The sequence below is a fragment of the Panthera uncia genome (assembly GCF_023721935.1).
Source record: "Panthera uncia isolate 11264 chromosome B2 unlocalized genomic scaffold, Puncia_PCG_1.0 HiC_scaffold_24, whole genome shotgun sequence".
Taxonomy (NCBI): Eukaryota; Metazoa; Chordata; class Mammalia; order Carnivora; family Felidae; genus Panthera; species Panthera uncia.
The window spans coordinates 76,004,947-76,021,521 of record NW_026057580.1 but is presented as its reverse complement, the minus strand read 5'-3'; the positions used below and the strand labels follow the sequence as shown (position 1 = coordinate 76,021,521).

Genomic DNA, 16,575 nt, shown 5'->3' with positions numbered 1-16,575 from the left:
GGTATGTATCTGTGGGAGAGAGAGAGAGAGAGAGAGCATGAGAGAGAGCACGAAGAGAGCTCCTCTTCTTCACACGAGGACATTAATTCCCTTATGGGAGCACTACCTTCATGAGCTCATCTTACCTAATTACCTCCTTAAGGCCCCAACTCATAATATTATCACATTGCTGGTTAGGGCTTCAACATACGGATTTGGGGGAATCGCAAACATTCAGTCCATTGTAGTCTCCTTTTTTTTTTATTGGGGTAAATAAAAATCATAACATAAAATTTACCATCCTAATTATTTCTAATTGTACAGTTCAGTGATGTTAAGTATATCCATATCACCTTGTTATACAACTAATCTTCAGAACCCTTTTCATCTTGCAGAACTAGAACTCTGTACCCGCTAAACAACTCCCCATTTTCCCTTCTCCCCCATCCCCGGAAAGCACCATTTTACTTTCTGTGGCTATAAGTTTGACTACTCTAGAAATCCCATATAAGTAGATTCATATTGCATTTATCTTTTGTGACTGACTTATTTCACTTAGTATAGTGTCCTCAAGGTTCGTCCCTGTTGTAGTGAGTAGCAGATTTCCTTTCTTTTCCAGATTAATATTTCATTGTGCATGTATATATAGCTATACGTACATCACTTTTGTTTATTTGTGCATCCATGTTCCCTGGGGTTGCTTCCACCTCTGGGCCTTTGAGAACAGTATTACTGTGAGCATGAGTGTGGCTTCCATTCCTCTTTTATTCACCCTAATGTTGGCTGCTTTCAGGGCATCTAAACTGAAGGTTTCACTCTTAACCTGGGTCATTTTGTACACCTAGGAAAATTTACTGGGGCTCTGTTGTTCAAAGCCCTTTCTTGCTCTTACTCTCTGAGGTCTAGAAGCAGTTGCATTTTCCAGCCTTTCAAAACTTCACATTTCTGAGCTGTGTATTCTCTTCATTACTCCTTGAAAATTCATCAGTTCTCTCCTGTGCTCATCTCTTTCCTGCAATATTTTGCCAAAGGAAGTTTTTCTTGCTTATGTCACAGTCTCTTGTGGGTTGAGGGTGGGGTGCTCTGCTCCACACACTCATCCAGGGCCCAGGCTTCGTCCCTCAGGTGGCTCTCTGACTCTGGGCCTTATCCTGGTCTATGCTGGCAGAGGGAGAGGATGAGGAGGGTTGCATAGGGACGTAGGTGCCCAACCTGGAAATGGCATACGTTCCTCCACCCCCATTCCATTGACAAAACTTATTTACCACAGTTCTACTCACCCATAAAAGAGAATGGGAAACGTGGTCTGGTCTGTGCCTGGGGCGAAGGGGAAACAAGGTTTGGTGAGCACATAGCAGCCAGTGCCGCAGGTGAGAACTGAATTTATGGATATCAGCACATAGGTGGTGATTAAAGCCATGAGTGGAGATGGGGATCACCCCGTAAAGGATGTAATGGGATTACTGGGAGAGCATTGCAAAATCAAGGGCACTATCTGGAGGGCCTGTAATAATACAAATAATTTGTGTAACCTAACTTTAGAATAGAAAAGTTACCACTGTGTTTTTAGGAAAGTGAAAACGTGGATTAAAAATGGAAAAGTAGCTTTTTCAAAAACTGGAATGTTTTCACTCCTTGGGGTTAATGTAGAAAAACTCCACATATTAGCATGATTATTTTATGACTGTTGAAGCCTGTAAGTATAAAATGGCTCTGAATTTTAGAAATACTGAATTAAGTGAAGATTTTTTTGTCATGTATTTTGTGAATGTTTATTGAGCATTTAATATGTGACAGGCATGTGAGCATGGTAACAATAAGTCATAGCCCTTCAAGGAGATCAAATCAAGTAGGAAAAAGATAAGGTAAGTCAATGAATGTCTAAACCATTCAGGCAGATTCTTTAAGACCACACAGGATGGGGCACCTGGGTGGCCCAATCCGTTAAGCGTCTGACTCTTGGTTTCGGCTCAGGTCATGATCTTGTGGTTCATGAGCTCAAGCCTCACGTTGGGCTCCATGCTGATAGCATGGAGCCTGCTTTGGATTCTCTGTCTCTCTCTCCTCCCTGTGTGCACACGTGCTGTCTCTCAAAAATAAATGAATAAACATAAACACACACACACACACACACACACACAGAAACATTTAAAGACCACACAGGAACTGTTTAAGATGCACTGGTTTTGGAGCTAAGCAGGTTTGGGTTTGAATGGGAGCTCAGCTCTGCCGCTCTCTGTCACCTTCAACTTCTATTTTCCTTATTTCTAAGTTGGTGATATGTTATCTTACCTGTTAAGTTTTTGTGAATATTAGGAACAGTGTATATACATAAAACCTAGCACAATGCTTGGTATTACAAATACGGTATTATTGTTATTGAAGAAGGTGGAGGTCATACTAGATTGGAAAAATGATTATTACCCTACACTAATCCATGAGTTCATTCATTCGGTAGATATTTAGTGAGCCATCACTATGCACAAAGTACTTAGGATTAGCCCCTCTCTCTCTCTCTCTCTCTCTCTGTGTGTGTGTGTGTGTGTGTGTGTGTGTGTGTGTGTGTTTTACCAAAACCTCATTTGGTTTTTAATGCAGCAATGTTTGTGTCACAGATCTGCAACCACCAGGTGTGTATATAGCCTTCCCCTGTTTCAAATGACCAGAAACGACTCTTCTGTTTCTCATTGCTCACATTTTCACTAACTGTCCATTAGACAGCCTTTTTTCTTCACATGTAAATTGTCCTTAGCCCCCTTCCTTAAACTTATTTGTTCCCCCCCCCCCCCCCCCCAGTTACCTCAGGAATAATTCACCTCCTTCTTTCTGTCTTTGCTTGTTCATTTCCCTTCTCACATCATGGGTAGTTTTAAGATTATGTACCTTACAGATACGCAGGAGTCTCCACAGAAGTGTCTCCTTGCTGATGCTAATGCTGACAGGGACGCCATCATCCATGGCTCACGTATTGTCTGGCAGGCACTGTGTAGAACCTCCCCCTACTCCATCAGTTCTGTTGGAAACTAACTGAAGGCAGGGACCACTGTATACCTTCCTGAATTGTCATTATAGTCCTCTGCACACAGGAAATGTATTAGAAATATTTGTAGATCAGAGAGAGGATGAACAGTCTGTTTTATCTCATATTGAAAATATTTTTTAAAAAATCACTTCGATGCAATTGTACTTTGTTTCATTGCCAGTATTTCAGTAATATTCCTTTTCTATGATAAATGCAAACAGCCTCACTTCAGTATGGATTAAATGTGCTTTGTGAGATTAGTTAGGAACAATTTACTACCTTTTTTTTTTTTTTTTCTTTTGGCAAACTGGATTCCATGGCCTAAACAACTGCCTTCACAAAGCCATTTTGGCACATAAGTTATAAGATGTAGACTATTCAGAATTTTCCCCGTTCAATAATTTTTTTTAAATATTTATTTTGAGAAAGAGCAAGTGAGCAGTGGAGGGGCAGAGGGGGAATCCCAAGCAGGCTGTGCACTGTCAGCACAGAGCCCGACGGAGGGCTTGAACTCACGAACGGCTACCTCATGACCTGAACCGAAATCAAGAATGGGATGCTTAACCAACTGAGCCACCCAAGTGCTCCCCTTTCAGTAAAATTTCAAAAGGGATTTCATTTTAAAGGGGGATTTAGTGCCTTGTTTGTGTTTCTCCTTAATGAGTGTCTTCTTGTGCCATTTACTACAAATAAAGACTCTTAAACTTTTTCAGTCTCATGAGCTGGTCACTGGAGCCAACTGGAAATAGATTAGAGATTAACAAATGTAGCACATGTTTGCTGATGTCACAGGGCTGTGACTACTCGGAGGCAGATATGCCACTATAACTAAAAATAGTCATTGAATGGAGAGCATACAAATTTACAGAGAAAAAAAGAATCTATATTTGTTATTAATGAATATGCCATGCTATTTTGAGGACTTGCCCATCAATGATAAATTTAACGACAATATCTAAGTTATGTCATATCCACACACCCATGGCGCCACTGCTCTGTTCAGGACTTGTGTGCCTCTTCCTGGACCATGGCTCTGATCTTCTCCATGTGTCCTGTCCATCTAACCTGCCCACTGTGCCCAGACCTCCTCAGTCTTCCCTTTACTGTTGCTCCTCAACATATATCTGCTCCTTTTCATATATTTGTTGGCTATCTATATGTCTTCTTCAGAAAAATAAGTATTCAGATCCTCTGCCCATTTTTAAATTGGATTGTTTGGTATTTTGGGTGTTCATTTGTATAAGTTCTTTATATATTTTGGATATTAACCCCTGATCAGATTTATCATTTATAAATATCTTTTCTCATTCAGTAGGTTGTCTTTTTGTTTTGTTGATGGTTTCCTTCACTGTGCGAAAGCTTTTTATTTTGATGTAGTCCCAATAGTTTATTTTTGTTTTCATCTCCCTGCTCTTAGGAGACTTATCTAGAAAATTATTGCTATGGCTGATGTCAGAGAAGTTACTGCCTGTGTTCTCTTCTAGGATTCTTGTGATTTCAGGTCTCTTGTTTAGGTCTTTAATGCATTTTACTTTTGTGCATAATACTAGAAAAGTAGTCCGGTTTCATTCTTTTACATGTAGCTGTCCGGTTTTCCCAGCACTGTTTATTGAAAAAGTGGTTTTTTTTTCCCATTGTATATTCTTGCCTGCTTTGTCATAGACTAATTGACTATATAATCATGGGTTTATTTCTGGAGTCTCTATTCTGTTCCACTGATCTATGTGTCTATTTTTGTGCCGGTACTATGTTGTTTTGATTACTACAGCTTTGTGTAGTACATCTTGAAATCTAGAATTGTGATACCTCCAGCTTGGTCTTCTTCCTCAAGATTGATTTGACTATTTGGGGTCTTCTGTGATTACATATAAATTTTAGTATTATTCATTCTAGTTCTGTGAAAAATACTGTTGGTATTTTGAAAGAGATTGCATTGAATTTGTAGATTGCTTTGGGTAGTATGGACATTTTAACAATATTTGTTCTTCCATTCCATGAGCATGGAATATCTTTTCATTTGTTTGTGTCATCTTCAGTTTTTTTTATAGTTTTCAGAATATAGGTCTTTTACCTCTTTGGTTAAGTTTATTCTCAGGTATTTTATTCTTTTTACTGCAACTGTAAATACTGTTGTTTTTAAAATTTCTCTTTCTGCAACTTCATTGCGAGTGTATGGAAAAGCCATAAGTTTCTTGGTACTAATTTTGTAGACTGCCACCTTACTGAATTTGTTTATTACTTCTAGTAGTTTTTTGGTGAATTATTTAGGATTTTCTGGACCTGAATAGACATTTTTTTAATATGAAATTTATTGCCAAATTAGTTTCCATACAACACCCAGCGCTCATCCCAACAGGTGCCCTCCTCAATGCCCATCACCCACCCTCCCCTCCCTCCCACCCCCCATCAACCCTCAGTTTACTGAATAGACATTTTTCCAAAGAAGATACACGGATGGCCAACAGACACATAAAAAGATGCTCAGCATCGCTAATCATCAGGGAAATGCAAATCAAAACCACAATGAGATATTACCTGTTAGAATGGCTAAAATCAAAAAGACAAAAAACAACAACTGTTGGTGAGTATATGGAGAAAAAGGAACAGCTGTGCACTGTTGGTGGGAATGTAAATTGGTACAGCCACTATGGAAAACAGTATGGAGGTTCCTCAAAAAATTAACAATAGAAATACCATAAGGTCTGGTAATTCCAGTGTTAGAAAACAAAAACACTAATTCAAAAAAATATATGTACCCCCGTGTTCATTGCAGCATTATTTACAATAGCCAAGACATGGAAGCAACCTAAGTGTCCACCAGTATACATATGGATAAGAAAAATGTGTGTGTGTGCACGTGTGCACGCACACAGATACACACGTGCGCACACACACTGGAATATTACACAGTCATAAAGAAAGGATGAGATCATGCCATTTGAGACAACATGCATGGACCTCGAGGGTATTATGCTGAGTAAAATAAGTCAGACTGAGAAAGACAAACACCGTATGATTCTACTCATAAATTAAATCTAAAAAAATAAATTAAAAAAAAGCAGAATCAGAACTATAAATATAGAGAACAAACTGATGATTGCCAGAGGGGAGGGGAATGGGAGTTTGGGGAAAATATGTGAAAGGGAGAGGGAATAAGTTCAGTTTGGAATGAGTAAATCACAGTTCAGTTATGGAATGAGTAAGCTATGCAAATAAAAAGCAGAGCAGAAGGAATACAGTCATTGATATTGTAATTGTGATGTAATGGAACAGATGGTAGCTACACTTGTGATGAACATAGCATAATGTATAAACTTGTCAAATCACTAAGTTATGCACCTGAAATTAATGTAACATTGTGTGTCACCTATGCTCAGAACAAACAGTAATGCTGATCAATCCTTATTTTTCCTAATTTCCTTTCCCTCCCTCTCTTCCCCTTCCTCCTTTCTCCTCTTTCCCTCCATCCCTCTCTCTGTGTCTCTGACTCTTGTTTCTTTCACTTTTAGAAAAATCAAAAGAAGTGAGCACACAGGAAGTTTTTGCTTTAACCACTCAGCATTCTCCAAAGTCACCCTTACCCCTTACTTTCACTCCCTCACAAATATATATATATAATCTCCACTTTAAAAGTCCAGGTGTTGTGAAGGGCCCAGTTCAAAAGCTACTTTGCATTGTTTCTCTAATCATCTCTTCCAACCATAGAAATGGATACACATCATCTTTACTTCCCCTGGGAACTTTATCCTTCCAGAACATATCATAGTCTGCCCTGTCTTACCATTATAGCTGGTAGATTACAAGCTCCTTAAGAATAGTATCTATGTTTAATTTAATTTTGTACACCTCTTAGCACCCAGCAGAGGGATCTGCTCATAGTAGGGGCATAAGAAATATTTATTTAACAATAACTTCCTTCAGCATACGCTGCTTTAATATACTTCCTTTGAACTTGGCATTTGTGATACCTCCTTGTATCATTCCATATTCTCTTCCACACAGTTTCTCTAGATTTTCAAGGAACATGATTTTCTTTTTATTAACAAGTTTAATTTTGCTATTTATTTGAATCTCAGCAGTCAGTGAATTGTACCCTCTCTTTTAATAGCCTCGTGTGCAAGCTGAACACAAGGGCCACCATTCTGGCAGCAACTAACCCCAAAGGCCAGTATGACCCCCACGAGTCCGTGTCCGTGAACATTGCCCTTGGCAGCCCACTCTTAAGTCGATTTGATCTGATCCTGGTTTTGCTTGATACCAAGAATGAAGACTGGGATCGTATAATTTCATCCTTTATCTTAGAAAACAAAGGTATGTGGAGATAAATCATTTACATTGGTGGAGAAAAAGTAGACATAACCAAATGAAATTCTCTTTGAAGAAAATTAAGTAAATACTCAAGGTACCTACCTAACCGGCAACAGAGAGATGCTTAGACCGAAGGCAGCAAGAGGAGCCATTGAGTGTGCCCAGAATAATGAGCAGAAAGAAGGGGGTCTGCTGATGATCTTATAGTTGGTAAATATGTTCTTTGTGATTAAAAGAGGGCCACCTTATGGTAAATAGTTACCACTCACCTCTTGCACGCAAAGAAAACTGGACTGAATTATGAAACAGAAATCTCTAAATGTGTGTTTCTCTTTAAATTAAATTAGATTTATTCAAATACTGTGTATTACTATAGGACAGACCAGAATTATTCTGGATAATTTTAGCGCCTGTAGGAAGTTTACCTTCAATTAAGCTTAGATCCTAAGGCTGCTTGTTCTTGAACTATATGCCATGCAGAATCAGGTCTAGGTTTCAGTGGCCACAAACCTGAAGGTTACCTTTTTTTTTTTTTTAATTTTTTTTTTTTAACGTTTATTTTTTTTTGAGACAGAGAGAGACAGAGCATGAATGGGGTAGGGTCAGAGAGAGGGAGACACAGAATCTGAAACAGGCTCCAGGCTCTGAGCTGTCAGCACAAGGGCCCGATGCGGGGCTCGAACTCACGGACCGCGAGATCGTGACCTGAGCCGAAGTCGGCGCTCAACCGACTGAGCCACCCAGGCGCCCCGAAGGTTATCTTTTTTAAAGATGAACACAAGAACATTATCAAAACCCTTTAAGTGAGATGTTTGCCTGTTCTTAGAAATTGCTGACCTAGCACCTAATATTTACAGGTTACCCAAGCAAATCAGAAAAGCTCTGGAGCATGGAAAAGATGAAAACCTATTTCTGCCTGATTCGAAATCTACAGCCCACACTGTCTGACGTGGGTAATCAGGTTCTTCTCCGGTACTACCAGATGCAGAGGCAGAGTGATTCCCGAAACGCTGCCCGGACCACCATCCGCCTGCTGGAAAGCTTGATCCGATTGGCAGAAGGTTTATTTCTTTCAACAAATAATACTTCTATTGGGTGCCCAATACGTGCAAGGCATGGAGCTTGGCACCATGATTCAAAGATGAATAAGAAGATTTTCTAAGGTGTTCATAGTTGCTTGAAAAGTAAAGTCTCTGAGCTATGAAACCTGCATTCTTCTGAGGACAGATTATAAGTATTGAGTAGAGTGTAGCATCATTAAGAGGACTCTTGATGACATGATTCATTTAGAAAGTCTTATTTACTAACGTTTGTTTCTCAGTGGTGGTCTGTTAGCATTTTCGGTGGAATACTTCCTTGTTTAGAGTTGTTTCCGGTGAAGCATATCTGGTTTTTTCTCATTAATTGCCATTCACAGGCTACCACTAACATAACAGATGACCCCAACCCTAAGGCATGAGACTTACATGCATACATACAACTAACATGTATCTCAAGACTTTTTTTCTAGGGGCACCTGGGTGGCTCAGTCGGTTAAACATCCAACTTCAGCTCAGGTCATGATCTCACGGTTCGTGAGTTCGACCCAGTGTTGGGCTCTGTGCTGACAGCTCAGAGCCTGGAGCCTGCTTCAGATTCTGTGTCTCCCTCTGCCTCTCCCTCATTCGCACTCTGTCTCTCTCAAAATAAATAAATAAACAAACATCAAGACTTTTTTTCTAATACTAGCTTTTATATTTAGCCCTTGTTAAAATAATTCTAAAAAAATTTCTGTGTGAACTGGCTGTATCATATGATGACAGAATATATACTTAATAAAAAGTTTTATAAAACAAATACACTTCACTGTGTCAAGGATTTATAGCTAATATTCAGACAAGTATCCCAAACGCAGGCTTGTGAGTTTGGTAGTTTTGAAAAGCTCACAGATAAAGAGAAGTGCCAGAGATGAGAAATGACTTTAATATTGTGTATTTCTATAATAGACTAGAAAATGAAGATTAATGGGGCACCTGGGTGGCTCAGTCAGTTAAGTGTCTGAGTCTTGGTTTCAGCTCAGGTCATGACCTCATGGTTTGTGGGATTGAGCCCCGCGTTGGGCTCTATGCTGACAACGCCTGGGATTCTCTCTCCCTCTCTGTCTGCAAAATAAGTAAATAAACATTTTTTTAAATGGAGATTAAAAGTTGTTGAATATTAGCTATATGCTTATATAACCCCTTTCTTTGTTGGAGCCCAGAGTACTTTCATGTAAATACCCAGAATTGACATGGGCTGTGAAAGATTAGGCCCATCATTAGAGAAACAACTTTAAAACTAATTGAAATTAGACTTCTGTGGGGTGCCTGGGTGGCTCATTTGGTTAAGAGTCTGACTCTTGATTTTGGCTTAGGTCTTGATCTCAGGGTTGTGATTAAAGCCCCGCATAGGGCTCCAGGCTGGGTGTGGAGCCTACTGAAGGAAGGGAAGAAGGGAGGAAGGAAATAAATTAGACTTTTGTGCTTGTTTTAGTAAAATGAATTTGGTACTAGTAGCTCATTCATAAAATGTAATTTTTCAGGGGGTCAGGTAAAGTATTACATTTATCACCTCAGATGTGCATCAAAAAATTTCTGTCTTCATAATTTTCTTAGCTCATGCTCGCCTGATGTTTCGTGACACTGTGACTCTGGAAGATGCTATTACAGCAGTGTCAGTAATGGAATCCTCGATGCAGGTAAGGGTATTTTGCACCTAATATTTGAACTCTAACTATAAGCATGTAAAAAAAAAAAAAAAGACAATTTATAGCATATCAGGAGTTGTAAAAGTGATCATAATCTAGATCTAATAATTTCAGGAAATATATCCAAAGGAAACCATTTAAAAGAAGGGGAAAACATGGTCGTGGAAGCATTCTTTGTGTCAGTAGCATTGCTTTTGCCAACTAGTGTGCAGCAGTGGGTGTCACTCTTTTTTCCTCAACACGTCTGAGGGGCGCTCATGGTCCCACTAGTGACAGTGTGCTTCCTGGAGCAGTTCTTGCCACCAGGAACTGGAGGGAGAGAACTGTTGAAATCTGCAAAAGGCCCAGTTGACTGACAGTCAAGATGGGAGTGGAGAGGGCCGATCTGGGATCAGTGGCCTCCAGCGTATGCTTCCTCTATGCAGGCTGACTGGTTGACTCTCTCTGGTATTTTCCATTTTCTCGATACCCCTTCAGGGAGGTGCACTGCTAGGAGGTGTGAATGCACTTCACACTTCCTTTCCTGAAAACCCTCTGCAGCAGTACCAGAGGCAGTGTGAACTCATTCTGGAAAAGCTGGAGCTGCACAACCTCTTGAGTGAAGAGCTAAGAAGACTTGAAAGGTGAGAAGAGAAATCCAAGAAAAGGCTTATAATGGAAAATCCTTGTTTGACACTTAGTGAAATGAAGGAAGTGGAAATTAAGTGGAAAATCTGTCTGTACTATCTGTAGGGGATTGTTTCAGTTGTCTGTTGCTGTATAATCAACTACCCCAAAGCTTGGTGGCTTAAAGAAACAAAAAGAAAACCACCACTACCACCATTTTATTGCTCACTTTTCTGAGAGTCGTAAATTCGTTTATCTCTACTCCACATAGTGTCGGCTGGGATCACTCATATACTTGAATTTAGCTGGGAGCTCAGGTGGAACTGGAACATCCAGAATGGTTTCCCTCACATGTGTTGTGCCTTAGTGGAGGTGGCTTAAATGGCCAGGGGCTCTCTTTACCACAGGGGAGTCGGAATTCTGACGTGGTAGCTTAATGCTCCAACAGAGCAAAAATGGAAGCCAGCAGGCCTCTTATGAGCTGGGCCAGAACTGATACAGCATCATTTCTGCCACATTTTGTAGGTCAGAGCAAGACACAGGGTCAGCCCCCATGCAAGGTAGGGGAAAATAGACACCACCTCTTGATGGGAGGAGTGACATAGACATACAGGAATGGGGGAATTGATGGCTGCCATCTTTGGAGACCACCTTCCGTAGCTACATTTCCTTGGCTTGCTGGTTTGGTGAGCCTCATGGAGAACACTGGCAGGTTCTTTACTATATATGGTAAACTGTGTATTAATTTACTGAATTTATACCACCGGTTCCCAATTACATGAGAAGCACCAAGGTTGGCTACTCACAGTTCACACCCAAGACATGCAGTTTCCATGGAATCAAGAAGCCTTGGTAAATGGGATTTATTCTGTTCACTACCACTACTTCATCCTCTTCTCTTTCTTTGGGTCGATATAGGTAGAGCGGTGCCATTTAGAAAGGTGGCTGGGAATGCTGTTAAGAAAGAGGAAGTTGAACTCCAGGAGGTCAGTCTACCCCAGGCTAGACCCAGCCGCAAAATATTATCATAATTTGACTTTATCATTTTTCCTTGCCAGGAAAGGACCATGTGCAAGGGAGTTTACATGAAGAATCATAGTGTTTATTAATATTTTAATTTTATTCTTAATGGTTTTAAAGCTCTCTTCCAAGCATAATAAATGTTTGATCTTTATGTAACCCTGGTGAAAGAAAATCAGGTAGAACACTGAGGCCCAGATTGCTTTCGAGCCAGCCGAATAGGATGTTTTGAAAGTTTGAGAAGTGGAGATAACTAGTAGTGACCTTTACCTGTGAAAGGCCCTCCTGGTCCATTAGCAACAGCTCTGACCCTCCCTTCAGCATCATCATTTTCCTTCCGTACATGAGCAGATTCATGACCTTTAAAATTTCACATATTTAACAGACAAAAAGTCTCCAGTGAGAATGATGTATTTTGTTAAAGAGGGAAACCTGTTTCTCCTCCAACAGGGTAACAACTCAAGAATGACAAAAGCAATGTTTCAAAACTCAGCTTTGTAATGATTTGTTAAAATGTGGGAAGGAACATGTCATGTGCATTACCTAGAGAATTTTTGCCCAGACTTCAATGTTTGCATGCTCCCTGCATACATGAGCTTCTAAAAAGCTAGACTTTGAGGGTGTACCTGTGACACATGAGTGAGCGATGGCAGAGGTATCCATTTGGGTATCTTCATGATCAGCGTGAGTGGCTCAATAATTGCCCTGAGTCTGGCAGCTGGCGTTGACCTCAAACCTGGGAGCTGGTGAAAGGAGTTCCCGTGGAAGCAGAGCGGCTGCTGAAGGAGAATTTAGAGACTGAGATGGATTGTTGCCCGAACAAGTATAACCTTGAGAATTATTTCCCTGGCTTTTCTCCTTTCACTCACTGCCTTCATGTAGTAGCATTCTCTCTCAAATTCATAAAACCCCAGCACAGCCTTCCTGGGGGAAGTTTGGGGACTGGCTTTGTGTTGCTAATACCTAGTGCCCTTGTATAAAATCAACCCCCTTTTCTCTTGGTCTGGTTTTTTAATGATCCAGAGCCTAGTGTTAAGATGAAAGATACTCCTTTGGTTCTTTTATGGTCTGATGTAGCTGATCCTTTTTAGACCTGCCCTGGGCCCGGCTTGGCTTTTGGAAAGGCTGCTCATTTTGACTGAGCAGAAACTGGACATTTGGACTACCAAAAGCTGTCATATGCTGGATTCAGGAAGGAAAGGAATGTGAAGCTCAGAATCAGTGTTATGTGATAGAAAAACAGTGGTTGAACTTACCAAATTCAAAATGACCCTCCTGGAGGGAAAGAAGAAGAAGGGTAGGTAATGATCTAAAAAAATAGGATTCTGCCTTAAAATATCCTTAAAATATCCTTTTCTTCTGATACATCTTTGTAATGCAGGGGCATGTCCCGGTGTTGATCCTCAAAGTAACAAAACCAGGTTGCCCTGCAAATGACAGTGCATGACCTCCAAGGCACGTCTAAGGCTAATTTTGTTAAGCGAGAAAAGCATATGGGTTTATCCCCTCAGGAAAGACTTGTCTATTCCTTAAAGTGGTCATATATGACTCATCAAACTATTGTACTTTTATCACACTTTTCTTCTGGAAAATGCCTACCAGTGACAGCCGGCCTCAAATGGTGGTCATTCTATTCATATGAAAAGAGATCGTCTTTTAGGAAGGTATAGTAAAACTGGAAACATTTTATGTAGGGGAGAATTTAATTCCCAAAGTCAGAATAAGACTAAAATGGTAGGGCCAAATTATTCTAGCCTTAAATTCACTGTCTTTTAGAACATTTTTTATGGAGCTTTAACAATTATGAATATCTCTGACCCCAATTTGATGTATATTTGATAGCAGTAATTTTGCAAGCTATTTTGGGTTTTTTTTTGTTTGGCTGTGACTGTGGTGAATATGGATTTTGCTGTATTGATGTGTCCAAATCTATAGTGAGTGAATATAACCCAGTATTTTTATCATAATTTTTTGTGGGTTTTTTTCCTGATCATAAGAGGTGATACATGTTCTTAATAGAGTATTTTGAAAAGTGACAGTAATAAATTAAAAAGATAAAAATCACATATAATCTTATTTCCCAGAGAGGCCTACCATTAACATTTTAATGTATTTAAATCTATTTAAATCTAAAATTCATTTAAATATAATGTATTTTCTTCTATACCTTTTTCTGTGATTACACATGATTTTTAGAATAACTTACTCGTCTGCTCTTTGGCTTAGTTCTTTTCATATTTAACACATGGAAGTGGGATCATGTTGCCCCTTATACTGCGAAGCTATTCCTTTTGAGAAACTGTCATCTCTGTTGGAAGTTGATCCTCTGGCATTATTTCCATTTCTGGCATGCCCAAGATTGAAAATGACTATCACTGATCAGACCCTTCGTTCTGGAAGGTCAGTAGGTTTCACCTCTGTGTCAGCTGGATAGAGAGTAGCTGCCCAGAACATGTGTTGAAATGGCTACACTTTGCAGGAAAGATGTCACACTTGCTTGGGGGAGGTGTGCCATGAATGTGATGCCACAGGGCCAGCGGGATCACAGTCTCTACTCCCAAGGAAGGGGACTTTTAGGTGCACTAAAATTCAGTACTCAGGTGAAGAGATGTGAGGAGATCATAATCTCTGGGCTTCCACTCTGTTTCTGACCTGCAGACTGCCTACGAAAGAACCACCCGATCAGCACCCGTCCACTGTGCAGATAGTTAGAAGCCTGTGTTGTAGTGGAACATGTAACAGGAGAGATAAGAACAAGCATTTTACACTGACCTTCAAGCAATCTTAAATGAATTAAATGGACTTTCAGAGAGATCTAAAGATGTAGACAAACCTGTTACTTCATTTCCTTTATTTCATTTCAGTTTTAAAATGATGATCAAAGCACTTAAATTCTGTACTGCTGAGAAAGGATAATTTCCTTCTGCTGCTCTAAGAGACTGTATTTGGTATTAACTTGGAATTATGTTGGACTGAAGTCTTTAGATGGCATCTCAGAGACTAAAGAAATGGAAAGGTTAAAAATTCTCTTCTCTTCAATACATGTTTTCCTTATTTATCTCTGCCACAGGTTACAGAATCAGAGTGCGTACCAATCCCAGCCCCAGGCAGTGGAGGCAGAGACTAACCCAGGATCCTTGAAAAATGATCCAGGAGAAGAATGCAAGTCCAGAATCTGGTCAGCACGGCAGGAAGTGAACTGTAGCATGCTGACGTCCTCTGCTGGAGGCAGTCCTGAGGGAAGCCCACTTCCCGGTCCCCTCTCCCCCCTGGGGCCTAATACATCAACAAATAAAAAACATTTACCTGAGCACAAATACAGCAAAGATGAGAGTTTGGACTGGTTTGACTGCATAGCAGCTCATCAGATTGAGCCCAAAAACACTGTTCCTGTGTCTCCCAAAACAACTGGGGGGAAAACGGCTTTGAAAATCTTCCGGAACAAATCTCAGGGTAAGGAAAGGAATGAGCCAGGCCAAAGGAGCAAATTGGAAACTGGACAGCTTCTAGCACCAGGAGAGGCAGAAGCTCCATCAAGGCCAGATAATGTGGAAGGTAAAGAGGCAAAAAAGGCAGCAATGGTTTCTGAAATGGCAGTGCCTGCTGGTGAGCCGGACTCGGTACTGATGCATCATGTCTCCAGGAAACTGCACACGCTGCACAAGGCGAGGGCCCAGGAGCTGTACAGGAATCCCTCCAGGGCGCCTTCACGGCCCACAGGTTCTCCTCATCCTCACTCTGGTCCTGTACACAGCCTACAGGGAGCGTGGGAAACTCCCAAAAGAACGAGACAGAAATCCCTTGCTCAGAGGGAAGAGCCTGAACTTGAACATGCCGAGAGTCCAGGTCCCCCGTTGGCCAAACTAGCAAAATTTACTTTCAAACCAAAGTCGAAACTGATCCATTCCCCTGAAGACCACAGTCATGTGTCTCTGGGCACAACTGAAGTAGCCGTCCCAGGTCCTGAAACTCCCCACGTTGCAAGCAGAGACTCAACCTCGCCTGTGAAGGGTCCCCAAAAGTTGGCCTCTCCCTCAGGAGGCAGGAACTCAAACCAGCCACAGAATGAGGCAAAGCAGGTGTCCCGGAAGCCACCAGAGGAAGACAGGTCAAGAGAGGAGAGCAAACATATCCCTGAAAGGAGAACCATCCAGCCTGAAGTAGAACTTGAGAACAAGACTGAGCATTCTCATCTTACTTGTCAAAGAGACAGAAAGGAAGAGGTCTCAAGCAGTAACAAAAGCAGCAAGGTTCACTCCTGCACATTAGCCAAATTGGCAAACTTCTCCTTTACTTGCCCCTCTGAATCCAAACCGGAATCCCTTCCTCCTCCTGAAAGTGTGAACCAGGGAGAGAGAGGCCCAAGCCCTCCTCCCGGGACTGCAGCCCCAGTGCCTGGCAGGAAGAGGAGAACTTTCCAGCTAGACGGGTCCACTGAGAGATTGGCTCTTTCCAAAAAATCTCTCTTTACTTTATCAGAACTAGATGACGAAGCATTGGATTTTGATTGGGATGAAGAAATGAGAAAAAAACCATAATCATGAAAAGCTTTCAGGTCAAATTTCAGCCTCCCCAGCTCAACACGGCACCTTTGGGATATTGACGTGGTGTTTATATGTGAACAAAAACTCTTGGCCATAATGAGTTCCATTTAGAATACCAGCACCCCTGACAGGTTTTATAATTTCAGCTTTACCTTCATGACTTGAAAAGTCATATAATCAGTGTCTGGCAGAGTCGGGCAGTGTCATACCAGCACTTGAATTAATTGAAATTGTGCTTAATTTTGCAAATGTAATACTTGTATTCCCAAAGATGTTTCTGTTTCTTTTGGGTTGGTTTTTTGTTGGTTTTGTTCTGTTGGTTTTTTTTGTTTTGTTTTGTTTTGTTTTGTTTTGTTTTGTTTTGTTTTGTT

The 16,575-nt window shown here is 40.7% G+C and overlaps 1 protein-coding gene across 1 annotated transcript in view; it reads left to right on the top strand.

Moving 5' to 3' along the window:
• MCM9 (minichromosome maintenance 9 homologous recombination repair factor) overlaps positions 1-16,561 on the top strand; it is a 111,285-nt gene extending 94,724 nt beyond the window's left edge. Inside the window, exons 9-13 of the mRNA XM_049654250.1 lie at positions 7,110-7,312; positions 8,167-8,370; positions 9,943-10,025; positions 10,512-10,657; positions 14,731-16,561. Coding sequence (XP_049510207.1) covers positions 7,110-7,312; positions 8,167-8,370; positions 9,943-10,025; positions 10,512-10,657; positions 14,731-16,198 — 2,104 coding nt within the window. The 3' untranslated portion in view covers positions 16,199-16,561. The remainder of the gene's footprint in view (positions 1-7,109; positions 7,313-8,166; positions 8,371-9,942; positions 10,026-10,511; positions 10,658-14,730) is intronic.
• Positions 16,562-16,575: the final 14 nt, after the last annotated feature.